Source organism: Furipterus horrens, unplaced genomic scaffold (assembly GCF_987537825.1).
Source record: "Furipterus horrens unplaced genomic scaffold, mFurHor1.1.pri manual_scaffold_4, whole genome shotgun sequence".
Taxonomy (NCBI): Eukaryota; Metazoa; Chordata; class Mammalia; order Chiroptera; family Furipteridae; genus Furipterus; species Furipterus horrens.
The window spans coordinates 142,546,282-142,562,001 of record NW_028327174.1 but is presented as its reverse complement, the minus strand read 5'-3'; the positions used below and the strand labels follow the sequence as shown (position 1 = coordinate 142,562,001).

General features: G+C 35.7%; 1 protein-coding gene across 1 annotated transcript in view; it reads right to left on the bottom strand.

Moving 5' to 3' along the window:
• The window catches only part of MPDZ (multiple PDZ domain crumbs cell polarity complex component), a 171,370-nt gene that overhangs the window by 26,028 nt on the left and 129,622 nt on the right, over positions 1–15,720 (bottom strand). Inside the window, exons 26-33 of the mRNA XM_090274100.1 lie at positions 14,598–14,775; positions 11,535–11,645; positions 6,961–7,059; positions 6,168–6,239; positions 3,802–3,961; positions 1,608–1,804; positions 376–467; positions 4–94 (exon numbers count right to left, since the gene is read on the bottom strand). Of these exons, the coding sequence (XP_090130226.1) occupies positions 4–94; positions 376–467; positions 1,608–1,804; positions 3,802–3,961; positions 6,168–6,239; positions 6,961–7,059; positions 11,535–11,645; positions 14,598–14,775 (1,000 nt within the window). The remainder of the gene's footprint in view (positions 1–3; positions 95–375; positions 468–1,607; positions 1,805–3,801; positions 3,962–6,167; positions 6,240–6,960; positions 7,060–11,534; positions 11,646–14,597; positions 14,776–15,720) is intronic.

Genomic DNA, 15,720 nt, shown 5'->3' with positions numbered 1-15,720 from the left:
TACCTCCTTATTTTGAAGATTCTCTGAGGTAGAAGGCAAAGGTTCCACTGTATTTCCAGGACACACGGCCATCTGACTCACTGCATCTTTATTTCTGAAAGAAAATACACTGGCCTATAATATCACAATAATTCATATTATTTTCAAACTTTTACTCTGAGACTTAGAAGGATTACTAGAGAATATTCAGTAATTCCAAAGACTTGGAACTTCTATTTTGAGACCGAGAAGGGTTACTAGAGAAAATTCAGTAATTCCAAAGACCTGGAACTGTAACACTAACACATTTATAAATGTTTTATTTTACTTCAAAAGAACTCAGAATTGAAGGGCTAATACAACATACTTAGTAAACAAGAAAAAGAAAATGTTCACCTGATAAAAATTATTTTCACTTTAGAAGGAGCACATTTAATGATTGATGAAGCATTCTGATGGCTTCTTCCATATAGAATTTGACCATTGATCTATGGGAAACAAATATCATTAATAGAGCCTGTAATTTTAATTTTGTAAATTTTTATCATCCTATCTAGCTCATGAAAGTCACATTTATTTCTTCCTCTAAAATATTACACACACACACACAATATTTTTTATATATACACAAATATATAATCTCTTCCAGAACAGGAACCTGACTTTAAAAAGCTCATATTAAAAGCCAACAGTAAAATGATGTCATATGGTCTGATCTTCCTGGACTGAAGAGGCAGCGCTTGGACTGACTGTAGGAGAGCAGAGAGTGAGTTTCTTGGCAGGCCTTGGGCTTCGGCATGCTTTGTATAAAGCAAGGGCTCTGTGGAAGCACCTGTGACCTTCACAGAGCATCCTGAGAGGTCCCCTATTGCCATAGTTTCTAGTGAGTCTCAAAACTCAAGCCCTGGGCATAGGCCACTGGGAAAAGCAACACTTGTAGAAGCACGTTGTGCCTATGCAGCACAGTACCTGATGGAAACTGCCAGTCGTCTAGTCATTTAGCTACTGCTGACTGAGCCATTCTAACAAATGGAAATATACACAAGGTAGAGGGAAGAGTATTAAGGCAATATAAAAATATGTGGATCCCAGCCTAGAGGAGGCAAGGACAAACAAAACAAGCAATTGTAATTCTAAACAGTATAAAGTGCGGCCCACAATTTATTTTGTTTGGCGGGCTGAGTTATTGTTTTAGTTAGAAAAGTCTTAACCTTGACCCCAGTGAACCCAACGTCCATCACTCTACCATTAGGGATTCAACTTACAGAATGTCTAATGGGTCAGTCTTGTTACTGGGGAATGATTGGTCATTTGGCTTTTCAAAAGCTCCTAATAAATGCAGCACACAAATAAAGGTTTTCTGAAGTGTAATCTTTATTACTGTCTTGGGGCAAAAATTGTTTCTGGTGCTACACAGTCATGACCTTTAAATGGAAGTTAATGGGAACATGGACTCCACTTAGTAGAGATTTGGTTTAGTGCTAAATTTGCTCTAATGCATCTATTTTGTTAGGCAAGTGACAGTTTTCTCCACCACCATATGAGGCCCAGGTGAATTTTCTAGAAACTGATGATTCCACTGCACCGATTCCACAAAAGTAAATTCAGCACTTTCTACAAGAAATTACCTCTAGAAGCTCATCGGCAATCTGCAATCGACCATCCTTCCCAGCTGCTCCATTTGGATCAATCCCCACTATAAAGACACTCATTCTGGATCGGTCTTTGTTCCCAGCAAGACTTAGACCCAAACCACTGCGACCTTTCTCCAGTTCAATCATGTGTAGCTCGCCTGTGAGAGTTCCGTAACGTTCTCTGATATTTTCTACACGTAACAACGACAAAATTATATGAATTGAGAGTTAATTCACAGCCAAACACTTTACTATAGAAGGCTACTTACAAGAGCCTCAAAAGGACCTTATTTGTACCAAAGTAATGCTTGGCAGTTAAGTAAAGCTACACAGACTGGCCACCGGGGCATCAAGACTGGTTTCCTGGGACACCCACACTTTGAGGAATTTGTCTGCACCCAGGGTGCAGAGAGTACAGTATCTGATCAGTTGGTTTGTTTGGGGTGATCAGGTCCAACAGTGATCCACATTAACAAATTCAGACTATGATTAAAACAGAACCTTATCATTTGCAGAGGAGAACAAAACATCCTGAGTATTCATCTTGATTGGTCACTGGATGGTTTTCTCTCATAGGAAAATCTACAATGTGTGTCATATCATGCTGGTAAGTTGCTTGGCTTATACATCCAGAATAAAGAGAATGGGTTTTGTCATTGCACAGAGCCATCAGGCTAGGACATATCAGTGTACCCGATCCTGCTTTTGGACACACATCCTAAGTAGATGACACCACTCACATCTCCCGTCCCACACATTCAAGAGTTAGAACTAAATGTAGGTGCCCCATGTCACAGGCCCAGATGAGGAATCAGCCAGTAGCAACACTACTTGCTGGGCATGTGACTGGGCCATCTTTGAGGCCCAGCCCAAGGGAATCCAATCTACCACCGCACCTTGACAGATAAACATAAACTGCTTTCTCAAGCCATTAAGTTTTGGGGTAGCTTATGATGTGACAACAGGTAACTGAAATGTTCCATTTAATTCTTTCCTCAGAGTATATTCTGGCCACATTGAAATATACTCTAATTTCATTGAAAATAGACTGAGAACTGTAAATTGTACAAATCATCTCTCAGAAAATGTTACAATATGGCTGATAACATGTATCCTATATAGATTTTTTAAAATTTATTCGTTTTTTACTTTTATTTATTTATTTTTAGAGAGAGGGGAAAGGAGAAAGCAAGGGAGAGAAACATCACTGTGTGGTTGCCTCTCATTTGCGCCCCCAACTGGGGACCTGACAAGCAACCCAGTCATGTGCCCTGACTGGGAATTGAACCAGTGACACTTGGCTCGCGGGCCGACTTTCAATCCACTGAGCCACAGCAGCCAAGGGTTTCTATATGGATTCTTAACTGGATCAATTCCATAAACTGCCATTTCCTGAATCCTTCTAGAATGCAGCAACACAACTTTTACATTCTGTAATTCTGAATAGCATATACCATAAAGTTCTTAAAGGAAATAATTATATTTTTAAAGTAAAACTTTTTAAAGCACTGACACATTTATAACTCTTGGCTGAATATTTACTATTTCCCTATAAAATGGGTTATGCCCTTATAAAATGGAGACACCCCAATAATCTTAATAATAGTTGCCTTTGAAGGCTTCTTGTGCATCAGGAATTGTCCTAAGCACTCCTCAGGCATTATCTAATTTAAAGTTAGCAATGGGAGATAAAAACTGCATTTTAAAAAGAGGAATAAACCATTAAGAATTTAGAGGTAGTTAAACAATTTGTAAAATGGCCAAAGTTTTTATCTCAACAATTGTACTATATTACCATCCTAGTAGAGAAAACACCAAATTTCAAGGCATAGCATCAACAACTGGAAGGGTCTGAGGCCTAGAGCGGGGAGATGACTAGTTCCCACAAGGTCGTTGACCCACTCATAGCTTCTGAGAGAGTGCCCTGTCTTTTTAAATTCTCATATAAATGACAAGATGAGCTTTAATAGAAATGCAGACTTGAATAAAAGGAGGAATATGATTTCATGCCTTGGGAATGTGTGCTGTATTCAAGAAAAAACAAAAAGTTTTTTTTTTTTCCACACAAAATTGCAGTATTTATAACTCCAGCTAAAACTTCCCTTGTCATTTAGGGCATAAGTCTTGAGAAACACAAAGTTTTTTAAATACCTCTTATAATGAAATGCATTACAAAACGACAACTTACTCCAGCTATACCCAAACTCATCCTCTTTGTCCACTTCTGAGATTCTGCTCGCAGCTGTCGGGGCAGAGTCACTGCTCATTTCTGCCAACGCTGAAGGGGCGGGCGCAGGCACACTGCACAATGGGGCCTTTTCTGGCTCCGCTTCTGACTGACTGGGTCCCTGTGGGAACAAGAGGAATGCAGTGGGTATGTGCAACTTAAGGGGAAAGAAGTTAAGGAAAAGAAATAAGAGAATAATGTCAAAAAAAAAAAAAAAACAGGCTTTAAAAATATCTGACACATAAACAATGGGAAATACAAATATATATAAATAAAATGGCAGAAAGGATTCAGGTAAAGTTTACAAAATCAATGGTATGTTCACAGAATATTTCATTAAATTGTTATTTGGTATTTTAAGGTGATGAACTATTCAGTTTTAAGGCTTAAATAACTTAGGATAAAAAATTATACAAATTTCTCCTTCTGGAAATTTTCATTCACAAGTTATCATAACTGTCCAGGCATCTGGGCAAGATTTGGGAGGGCTCTAGAAAAGTCCTCCAAGAAACTAGAAAAAAATGAAGATGCTAATCAAACAACCAAAGAAGTTCAAAGATTGCTAGTGAGACTACATATAAGTCACTTTTTATTGCTACCTGAATCCTCTCTCCAAATGGCTGTGCCTACAGATCCATGAACATGAGCACTGCACATGCATGTTCCTCTCCCAGGGAGCGAGCTTGTGAGCACAGAACACACAGGCTTGGATCTGAGGCTCATTTGAAGGGACAACACCATCGTTTCCCTGCCAGGGTAGCTTGCAAGGTAAACGAGAAACATGGGAGACTACTTCCTATAAACTCAAAATATGGTACATATATACTTGCTGTCACATAGGTCCTAATCCAAAAAAAGGACTTGGCTTCCTCTATTAGATTATCAAACAGAATATTAGAATTTAAAAGGACCTTAAGTCAGAGTTCACTTTGCAGATTAATACTCTGAGGCCATGAAAAGTGAAAGATTTTGTTCAAAATCCCACAATAGTTCTTTTTTGCTTAATTCTTAACCCAATCCAATTCACCTTCCACTACACCAGGTTGTCTCCTCCAATTTCCATAGTAAGACTGTACCTAATTCGAGAGTCACAGATACCCAGCCGAAGTTCTAACCCTTGTATGACAGTATCCCCGATGCCTGGAATCTACCTTTTCCTATCCTTCTTTATTTCACCTTTCATTCTATACAAAAATCCCTCTAATATACCTCGTTTTATTTTACATGTGTATATATGGGGGAAAAATGTGATTTAAAAGCAAAAAAAAAAATAACTCTTTACAGAACACACTAAAGGCCAGGCATGCACAAATACTTAGGGATTATTAACTGGTGTCAAGAACCAAAATACCACAAAATATACCTAATTCTAAAACTATATGGCATTGAATGTAATCTTTCTTTGATGATTCAGTAGGCACTTCAGGATTCTAAGTTATCCCACAATGATCATAATAAACATGAATCACTGTTTTTCTGGCAAAACACAGGAAAGCTGATTGATTGACAGACTAATAGGACAATAGATTTTCAAGTTACAGAATGTACTGTATTAAAAATGTTCAGTTTACACACCACTGGTCAAACAGACAACTTACTAGTGCAAACAACACCCTTGTTATCTTCCCAAAGGTTGGGCATAAAACTCTCAAATTAACAATGTATAAGTTAAAAATAAGCAAAGCTCATTTGACCCAATCAAGGTTCATTAAACATATTAAGTTGGGGGGGGTATATAATTAAAATTTTTTCTGGTTAAAATAAAAAAATTACTTCTCAGTAACAATGAAAAATGTTAGCAAGCATGAATTAAGCTCATTACATTTTAAAAAATTAGAACAAAATCTAATTTAAACTTCCCATAATTTAAATAAATTTATAGGTACAAATTTTAGATATTACTTGATGCATAACTTTTCTGAGCTGGTATTTTCTTAACAAACAAATGAACAAACCTACCGTCTACAAACTGTTCAGGATCTTAGGCACACTTTTACACCATGAGTAAACTAAAACGGTGCCCTAACAGAGCTGATGAATCACAAAACTAATACAAGCCTGTATTTACTAAAGGCAATTAGGTGCTTTATTTTACCACTCTCTAAACCCTCATTCTAACTGAGATCATATAATTGGCTTGTTGCTGACACTTCTTAAAATGTGTTAATAAAAATGTAACTCTTTAACGAAGATCGTTTAGTTTTCATTGGCAAAAATGTAAAGTGCACTTGAAATCACTCCATGCCATGTATGCACACAGTATAATGTACACACACAGCACACTGTAACACACCACTTACTCATGAAAATTTCACATGAAGACAAACCTTAAATGGTGTGGGAGCAAAAGGGTTAGTTGGGGAACAACGGAAGATAACTCTACTTGAATTCTGTAATTCCTACAGTAACAGAAAACATATTCCTTCAGATACATCATCTTTGGTTTTCTTCATTACAATAACATGAAATTCCAATGAATATTCATAAAATGTTTCCTGAAAGAAATTGTTCACAGCTTTCTTCCTTTTCATGATCAAATTATAGTATATTAGTTCTTGTGTTTGTTTCAATTTTGGATTTATAATTTCATCAGAATATGAGAGTATCCAAGTACAGATTTACAAATGTTGCAACAGTTACAAGGTTCCTGATTCAGGCATTAACATGGACGTGCTGTATGAATATTCAACGGACTCCTGTAAATACATGATTTTCTGTGGCATGACTAACTTACAGGAGGGATTTTAGGACCACCCAGTATAAACCTATTAAAGATTTAAACCATCACAATGTTTAAAAAGATTATGTGTGACAGTATTTCATATATTTGGCAACTAACAAAAACTTAAATATCAGAAAATTTAACTCACACCAACACACAGAAAAGGCACTGTACTCAACATTCTCCCTTACCCTTCAGAAGGACCATTTATTTTCAGCTACAAAAGTGAATATGCTCTGGCAAGAAAATGTGCTTAAGAAAGAATTTACATGCCCACTCCAAACACACAGGTTTTTTTTTCCCTGCCCAATTTTAGTAAACAGTGAACAGGAACAAAGGCACAACAGGAACAAAGAACAAAACACTTGCAAAAGGCAAGACAATGGGCATTATCCAACCTTGTCGGCGCTGAACTGCAGAGAATCAGCAAACGGGTTAGTGCTGCTGAAGCTGTACTTAGGGTAAGGGCCGTGCGGCAAGGAAGGCAAGGGGGGTTTCTAAAAGGAAACATAACAGGCGCTGAGCGCAAGGAAATGTGTTCCAAACAACTCAGTTTTAAGAACAAAGTCCTTACTGATTTCAATAACTGTGTAAAGCTAGATCCTGTCAGACTGTCAGATCTTCTATTAATAATGACATCTTATTAAACAGTCTAGAACTAAATGTGACCTGAATCTATACTTCTATTTACATCTGGCCACAAACCAATAGGAAATGAGTCTGTCAAATAGATTCCTAAATTCTTTTATTTTCACTAAATGTCTTCACTACCAGATAGATGGATGTATATTTGTCTACTTTATATACTAAGATATATTCTATGCAGATCAGTAAACATGTTTCAAAACTAAAATCACAGAAGTTTTTACCACGCACATTTAAAAGCAAACTATGCTTTTCTTCTTGTAAAACAAAGAATAGTCTTATCTGTTTCAGAATGCAAATTAAACATTTGTCTGCTAATTCACTGGTAACCTTCTTAGTCTTCTACCTTGTTTCTCAATAAGGAAATTTTCATACTTTGACTAGATAGTAAGATTGCTTAAAATCAATAATATTTTTTTTTAGTTAAAAAGTGATGCCAACAATTTAAAAAAATGAATCACTGTACAGTGGTGTTCTCTATTTCTGCCCACTTTTCTGTGGAAGTAGAAATATTATACATACACATATTTAATTCCTTATAAAAGTTCCCACATTATTATATATTGGGGAATTTATGAGGCTTTGAACGATAGTTGAAGTCCTGCCCCAGAGTATTTCCCATAGGTTTTGTGGCTTGCCTGTGATACATGGAACTAGGGCTACTGGATTTGAATATACATATTAAAGGCAGGATGACTGCCAGATAGAATTTAGCATTTTCATAGTTTAAGGGAAAAAAAAGTAATTTCCTTAGCACAATAAATTCTCCTTCTCTTCATACCCGCTATCTTTTCCTTCTATTGACTACATCTTTCAGAGGAAACTGCAGACATTTAAAATTCATTTTGGCTCCAATTAAATGTTTGTGTTATTTCTCTCTATAAAAAGTCTGCACTGGCAAGCAGGGAGAGTTGGAGAGGCTGTCACGTGACCCCGCCCTGCAAGGAAGAGCACTCTGCAAAGACTACCCTCACTCTGTGCGCCTGTACGTAAGCTCATGCCACATTACCCTTTCAATCTGCTCTTCTGCAATGTTTTTCCTACAGAGAGAAGACAGAAAACAGATATGGGCACAATGACATTTCTGCTCATCTCAACGTTTGCTCTTCTTTTCAGTTTAAAATGTCAACTCCTGCTCCACAAAAAAGATGATCACAAATGCCAAGGAATGTGACCATATACTATGATGGAAGAAATGACTAGGCAGAGATTAAAAACATATCCCAGGCGAAAAAAAACTCAATGCTATGGAAGGTAGAGATGATCTTTAATCCTCATACATGGAATGTTTCGGTTTTAATTTCCTTTATAATTCTGTAGAATAAAATATAAAATAAAACCATAATGGCAAGAAATAGAATATTTAAAGAGAGCTCTAGTTTTTTGTTTTGCTTGCCTGTCTTCTCTTCTTTTTTTTTAAATTTGCAGCTCTTATAGGATTAGAATTTGGCCCTGAGAACAGAATATAGAAGTACAGCATGAACACAGAAGGGAAGTGGTAGATCACTTTATTAAAGAAAGATTTATAGAAAGACTGTATTTCTTATTAAAAAAATCAATGACAAAACTTCTGTTTATCGTTTCAAGTGCTGATAAAAATAGAAATGTTATTAAATAAGCAGCAGCAGAGGGAAGACAAAAACACTCCCTGGCCCATTGTAATAGGGCCCATCCTCTCCTATGATGATGCAGTCCGACTGAATCGTGTAAAGTGTCACACTGGTGGAATTATCAGGCCTAGTTCTGGGAAGCTCTGGTTCTTGAGCAGTCTTAGAGCCAAAGACAGGCTTTTCAACCTATGTATAAGCTTTTCTTAAAGCTTTATTACATCCGCTAACAAAACGTTTACCATTAAGAAACATAAGTTTCTTAGATTATAGTAGACTCAATTTACTTCCACAGGGAAGTAAATTATTGAATACAAAGTATATCTGATTTTAAATGCAAAATTAATGATAATTTCCCAAAGCAAAATGCATATGTAGAGAAGGAAAAAGCTTTCCTGTACCCATCTTAGGTTCTCAGCTGGAGCTCTGTAATAAGAAACAGATTAACAAGAGAAAAGTATACATACTGATTTAATATAAGTTCTATGTGATATGAAGCCTTCGTAAGGAAATAAAGACCTGAAGAAATGGTTAAACCTGCGTGTTTTTACATTAGGTTGAATGACAGTTGGAAGTTGTGGATAGTATCACAGGACAAAAGAATATGAGCTATGAGCTAAATGGAGTGAACTGGGGGAAACTTAGCAAAATCTGTTCATTCCGTTTCCTCTCAGCATCCCTCCATCTTTTCTCCAGGTACAGGAAGGGCACCTCTCACCTGAGGATCTCACACCTGCTTCAGGGTAGAAGAGGGAGGTCAGTGTCATCCTAGCACCTGTCTTTTCTCAAACTTCTTTAGCTTAAAATATTCAATATCCAATGTTCTATATTTTGGGGTGGCATGTCCTGAAACTTTACTTGAGCAAGATTTATCCTGGAATAATTGCTACAAAATCACGCATCATTATAACTCGAATAATAAAATAGGAATATTTTCCAGGTGCATGAAAAAAAAAAAAATCTTCCCAGCTCATTAGAAAATGTGACTGGCACTGAAATAAATATTTGCAGTTTAAGTTTTTAAAAAGTAGTATAGAGAATCCTACTCAGCAGTTTATAGCATCATCCTATATAAAAGTTTAAAAATAAAAATAAAACAAAAGAAGAAATACATAAAACCCACCCCCACAAAAAATAGCTTTAACTTAAACAGCCATTTACCAACATTATCATGCTGAGTCTATGCTTAACCAAGAAAGGGAAACAAATGTAGGAAGATTTATAGTTATTTAAACAAACTGAGCAGCATTTGAAAAGACTGGTATGATGCAGCGCTACCATGGGCACACTTTCTCAACTGAATGAATAATTATTACCTAACAAGAAACAACTGAATGATTAAAAGCTGCAGATGTGAAGATAAATGCTTACATTAAGAACTACTAAATTCATTTCTTACAGTAAACCCAGAGCAGAGCTACACCTGTCTTGACAACAAAAGGAAGGACCAATAGGATAAATCTAATCACTTTTATTCAATGGCACAGATTTTGACAAATTACTTTGACTGATCTCATCTACAGAGCTGTTTGTTACTTTCCTACCATCATTTCAGCATTGATATCTTAAATTCTGTAATTTTAAAAGTTAAATGTATTTTATTTAAAATTACATGCTTTAAATTTTAAGTAATTCTTTTAACTCCCCTCACATATGTTGACCTTTTTTCTTTTAAAGACAACCAGCCTTAAAAGATAATAAGCAGGTATCTCAATGAGAATCAACAGGTCAGGGATCTTTAACTTAATTCCAATAGTGAACTTCTCTGTAAGCTTCAGGACATCCAGGAAACCCCTGCAACACCGTGCAAACTTTTCAGTGAACAGACGTGCTTTTGAAGAACTTTCTGAAAGCTATTTGGCCCAAATATATTTAAGAACCGCTGCACATTAAAATAATTTCCTTTTTATTGAGGCATACAGAAGGAATAGAAAAACAGTCTTAAACTCGTGGCATAATTTTCATCTTCAGCGATATCAGGGCATATCAAGTACACAAAGCCTCACTAGTATCTTCTCTATCTGCAACATTCACTAAATGCACTTACACTTTTAAAAAATAATTTTGAAGCCATTTTACCTGTGATGACTGATGGAAAAAGGGTTAGTAGGTTTCTGTCCACCAGGGACTAATCAGCGATGAAGAGCTATACAGTGATTGAAGCTGGGAAACAGCAGTTATGAAATAACTAGTACAGAGACATAAAGCTTAAACAAAATCCACCACGTGTAAATTTACTTGTTCAGTGGGACAGACAAATACATTAAGATCATTCACAGGTGATAATGGGGTTTCATAAACTGAAAATTCTAAGAGAATAAATTTATAAAGAAAATGTAATCTCGCTGGCTTCTAAGGGACTCCACTAAAGGTCACAGACTATTAACCTGAAAGACTATATAGCACATTCCTCTTAACAACTTATATACTTTATTTCTATAATGAATATTAATAATTGTCCATCTAGATATCATTGGCCACCAATGAATCTTCTGTGCATGTAAAACAAATTTCAAGTGTTTATTAAATATGGTAGCAGGGATTTCCAGGACAATTCAATTAAAAAAAACAAAAAAACAAGCAATACAAACTTTTAACAAGTCTCCTGAGATTCCAAGACTCTATATCTTTGCTTCTAGAGACAACTTGGCCCTTGATCCATTAGATTCCAAGTTGAACGCTGTTTGGGTATGCCTACCTTGCCCTCTGTGTTTGCTTACCCTTGTTCTGTTTATAATGCTCTGTACCATAAAGACTACAGGGTTGCCTGCTTTCCGAATGGCTTCCACAGCTTGTTCGTGGCTTGCATCTCTGAGGTCCATGCCATCCACCTGCAATGGAAGGCCTCAGCTTAACATTTCAAGAAGCTATAGAACAACAGAACAATTTGTGGATCTGGAGTTCTGACGATCCTTGGAGGAGGCTCCTGGAAAATCAGTTCAGAATCAAAATTAATTGAGACTGTTATGAGGCTGCAGAACTTTTAACCAGGTCAGCAGACTATGGTCCCTTATTTTGGACACTGATTTCTGTCTCTACTAATCAACTGAAATAATAATCAACTAGAATGAAGGCTCTGTTTCTGCTTTCCTTACGCTGCTTGGCTGTTCCTTTAATAAATCAGCATAATTAGAGAAATAATGTAAGGGAAGTGAAGTGCCTAGTAGCACTGTCTTCATCATGAAAGTCACTGTAGAAATTTTTTTCCAATTCATTAAGAGTGGTTTGGGAAGTGAGTGGGTGATGCATTGTGTCATTTTTTCTGGACAGGGAAGGTTGAAGTTAAAAACAAAATTCTGACGTTCAGACATAACAGGTAATGGTAAGGTTAGTTTTGCAAAAGAATCTTTGTAGTAGACATGACAGGAGTAGGAAGCCAAGAAATTATGCTTACTTGTTAGTAATTCTTATATAAGTAGCTTAGAATGAAAGTCATTTTGAAACCTTTTACATGGCTTGCCTAGGTGATGATCAGCTCCGCTGATGCACTACATGATAAGGAAGAAAAATAGTTTGAAAGGCCAAATGCTAATCCTGTCAGAAAACTATAGGATATTGTATTATTTTATCATTTTATCATTTCCAATTACCACCATATGGTATATATAACAAAACAGCAAAGTCAGATGGGACATTATTCTGGAAAATAAAATTATTAGATCTCTGCATAGAACATTATCACCTTTAAAAAAAGTATATACATATGTATATACACGTAACTGGAAAACTCCCTCAGATTGAAACTTAGGTGAAATTTAACATCTCTTTCAGTGCATATTAAAAATGACTTCTAACTTTAAAAGAGCAAAAGTTAATATTCATGTATACTATATATTCCATTAGTGGGAAAATTTAATGGGACATTAAATATCTTTGCTTACACACAAAGAACTCTATTACTTGGAATAAAATCATTTGCAGGTCTCTATTCATCTAGTCTATATACATTTTCAGAAACTCTAAGCAGAAATATGTCCTAGGATCCCTATGATTACAGAAGCCTAAGGCTTTCTTACTTATGAGGAAAATTCCCACACACAATAGCATTCAACAAACCACTGCTGAAAAGCACACAGCACTTGACCACACAAAAAAATCCTTTTCAATTGGATAGGGATGTTTTAACATTCTTAATACTTTTAAACAGTATTTTTGGTGCAAACTATGATCAATCCTGTCCAGAAATAATTTTAAGCACTTCTTACTTTTTCTACTTACATCAAAGGTATTTAATAGTGAAGTACCCATAAAAGAAACTGCCTTGTGGTCATCTACAATGGAAATTTTAGATATTCTTTAAAAGGGGGCTAAGGTTTCATCTAATGAAAGGTAAGTGTGCAGGAAGAGAAAAAAAGCCCACCATTCTTCCTTGTAGTAGTCAGCAGGAAAATAAAACATACAAAGCCCTTGCTTTCTTTCAAGTCTCAATCTTTTTCCTTCTTAAGCTCTCAGTAATCATCAATCAATCAATCCCCAAAATTCTAATTTAAAAAAATGGCTAAGTTAGAACCTTCTTCTAAACAATTAACACATTTTAATGTGTAAGTTTTATGGTTTTAGAAAATGAGAGACAATCACTTTATAAAGTAAATATAATGGTCATCATAGTAACAAAGCGATCAATTTCTATTTGGAAGTTGTCTCTTTTAGTCTACTCTGTCAAGTCCTGACAACTTAGCAAATCTGGGTCAGGTATCTCTTTCTCTACCCTCTTACTAAAACTATGCTTATCATGATCAAGTAATTTATCACACTGCTCGAAGTGACTTGATTACTTGTCAAGTGTGTCCCACCGGACAGGCAAGCATGGTGCCTTGTTTACTGTGGGATGCCCAAAGCCCGTTATACACCTGGAATGCAACAGCTGTTCCGGGCATATTTGCTAAGTAAATAAGTGAGTGACTCCTGAGGGAAGAGTCTATTTAAACTATTAAACTTTGATTTGAATTAAGGAATTAGGTACAATTTGACCAAATGCTTTTCTCTCACATATAACAAGATACATGTGTGTATACATGTGTGGCATACACACACACATAGATTTGAGTGAAGAACAGGCACAGCACCTAGAAGGAAAATCCAAGTTTGGACTGGGGCTGGGGGCATTTATATGAAAGGTAATCAGGGCTTTAGCATGAAAGATTTTATAAAAAAGCCTCACTTGGGAAAAAATCTCATCTAATAAAGTTTACAGTAAAATAACTCTAATTTTTGAAATGGAATCTGAATTCCAACTTAATCATGCTGGACATATTTTGCATGTGAATATACACTAGTAAAGAACTATCTCCCCAAGAAATTCACTTGGCTCTTTTCACAAGAACTTAATTATTTTCTCTAAGGCCCAATGTCTTTAAAAATGGTTGGTTATACTTTCAAACATCAAGATATAAAATCTATCAGCATACACTGAAGAGAACAATTATGAATAAAAATAAATCAGAAATGCTTTGCCCTGGGCAGGTGGCTAAGTTGGTTGGAGTGTCATCCCATACACCAATTGTTGGGGTGCTTATGGGAGACAATCAATCAATGTTTCTCACATCAATGTTTCTCTCTCTCTCTCTCTCTCTCTCTCTCTCTCTCTCAAATTAATGAGCATGTCCTCGGGTGAGAATTAAATAAAATTTTTAAAAAGAAAGAGAAAAAAATGAAAAGCTTTAACCATAAGCACATTTTACTCTAATGTTTAGTCGAGCAACCAATGTAAAGATGGTGATTTCCTTGGTAAAGAGGATGCAATAGGTGAAGCACCGTAGCACAGAAAGCTCTCTGGAGGGTACCTCTACTATTCTATCTCCAGGTTTCAAGGTTCCATTTTTTCCAGCTGGACTATCTTCAAGAACATGTTTGATGAAAATGCCCCTCATCACTTCACCGTTGCTTAGACGACTCCCCATGCCTCGTCCACCAACAATGCTGATGCCCAAGGATTTGCTTGGTTCTCTCCAAAGTTCAACCCTATAAAAAATAAATAAAATGTTAAACTCATAAGAAAACGGGAAAATTTCATGACACTGGATTTGCCATTTTTTAAAAAGAAATGACACCAAAAAGCACAGACAACAAAAAACAATAACCAAAATGGATATCAACAAAATTAAAAACTTTTGTTCAGAAGATATTATCATTCATCATTAGGTATTATCATTAGATAATGATCTATCATTAGAATCATTAGAAAATGGCAACCGAAAGAACAGAAAAAAATTTTGAAAATCTCGTATCTGATAAGGGATTGAATATATAGAGAACCCCTAAAACTCAACAATAGAAAATAAATAACCTGATTAAAAATAGACAAAGAACTTGAATAGAAATTTCTCCAAAGACAACATACAAAGGGCCCATAAGCATGTGTTAAGATGCTTAACACCACTAACCATTAGGAAAATGCAAATCCAAACTACAATACAATGAAATACTACCTCACACCCATTAAAAAAAAAAAAAAAAGACAAAACAAAACTAAAAAACAACAAAAAACAAAAACAAAAACAAACAGAAAATAAGTGTTGGCAAGGAGAAATTAGAGAATCTGTGAAGCAATGTAAACTATTGTGCACTGTTGGCAATAATGTATAATGTTTTAGCCACTATGGAAAAAAGTATGGAAGTTCCTCAGAAAAATTAAAAATAGAATTACCACACGATCCAGCAATTGCATTTCTGGGTATAGACCCAAAAGAATTCAAAGCATGGTCTTAAAGATATATTTGTACAACCATGTTCATAGAAATATTATTCAAAATAAACAAAAGACAGGAGCAACACAAGTGTCCATCTGCAGATGAATAAATAAGAAAAAGAGTATATACAAATAATGGAATATTATTCAGCTTTAAAAAGAAAAGAAATTCTGACACATTTGACAACACAGATTAACCTTGAAAACATTATGGTAAG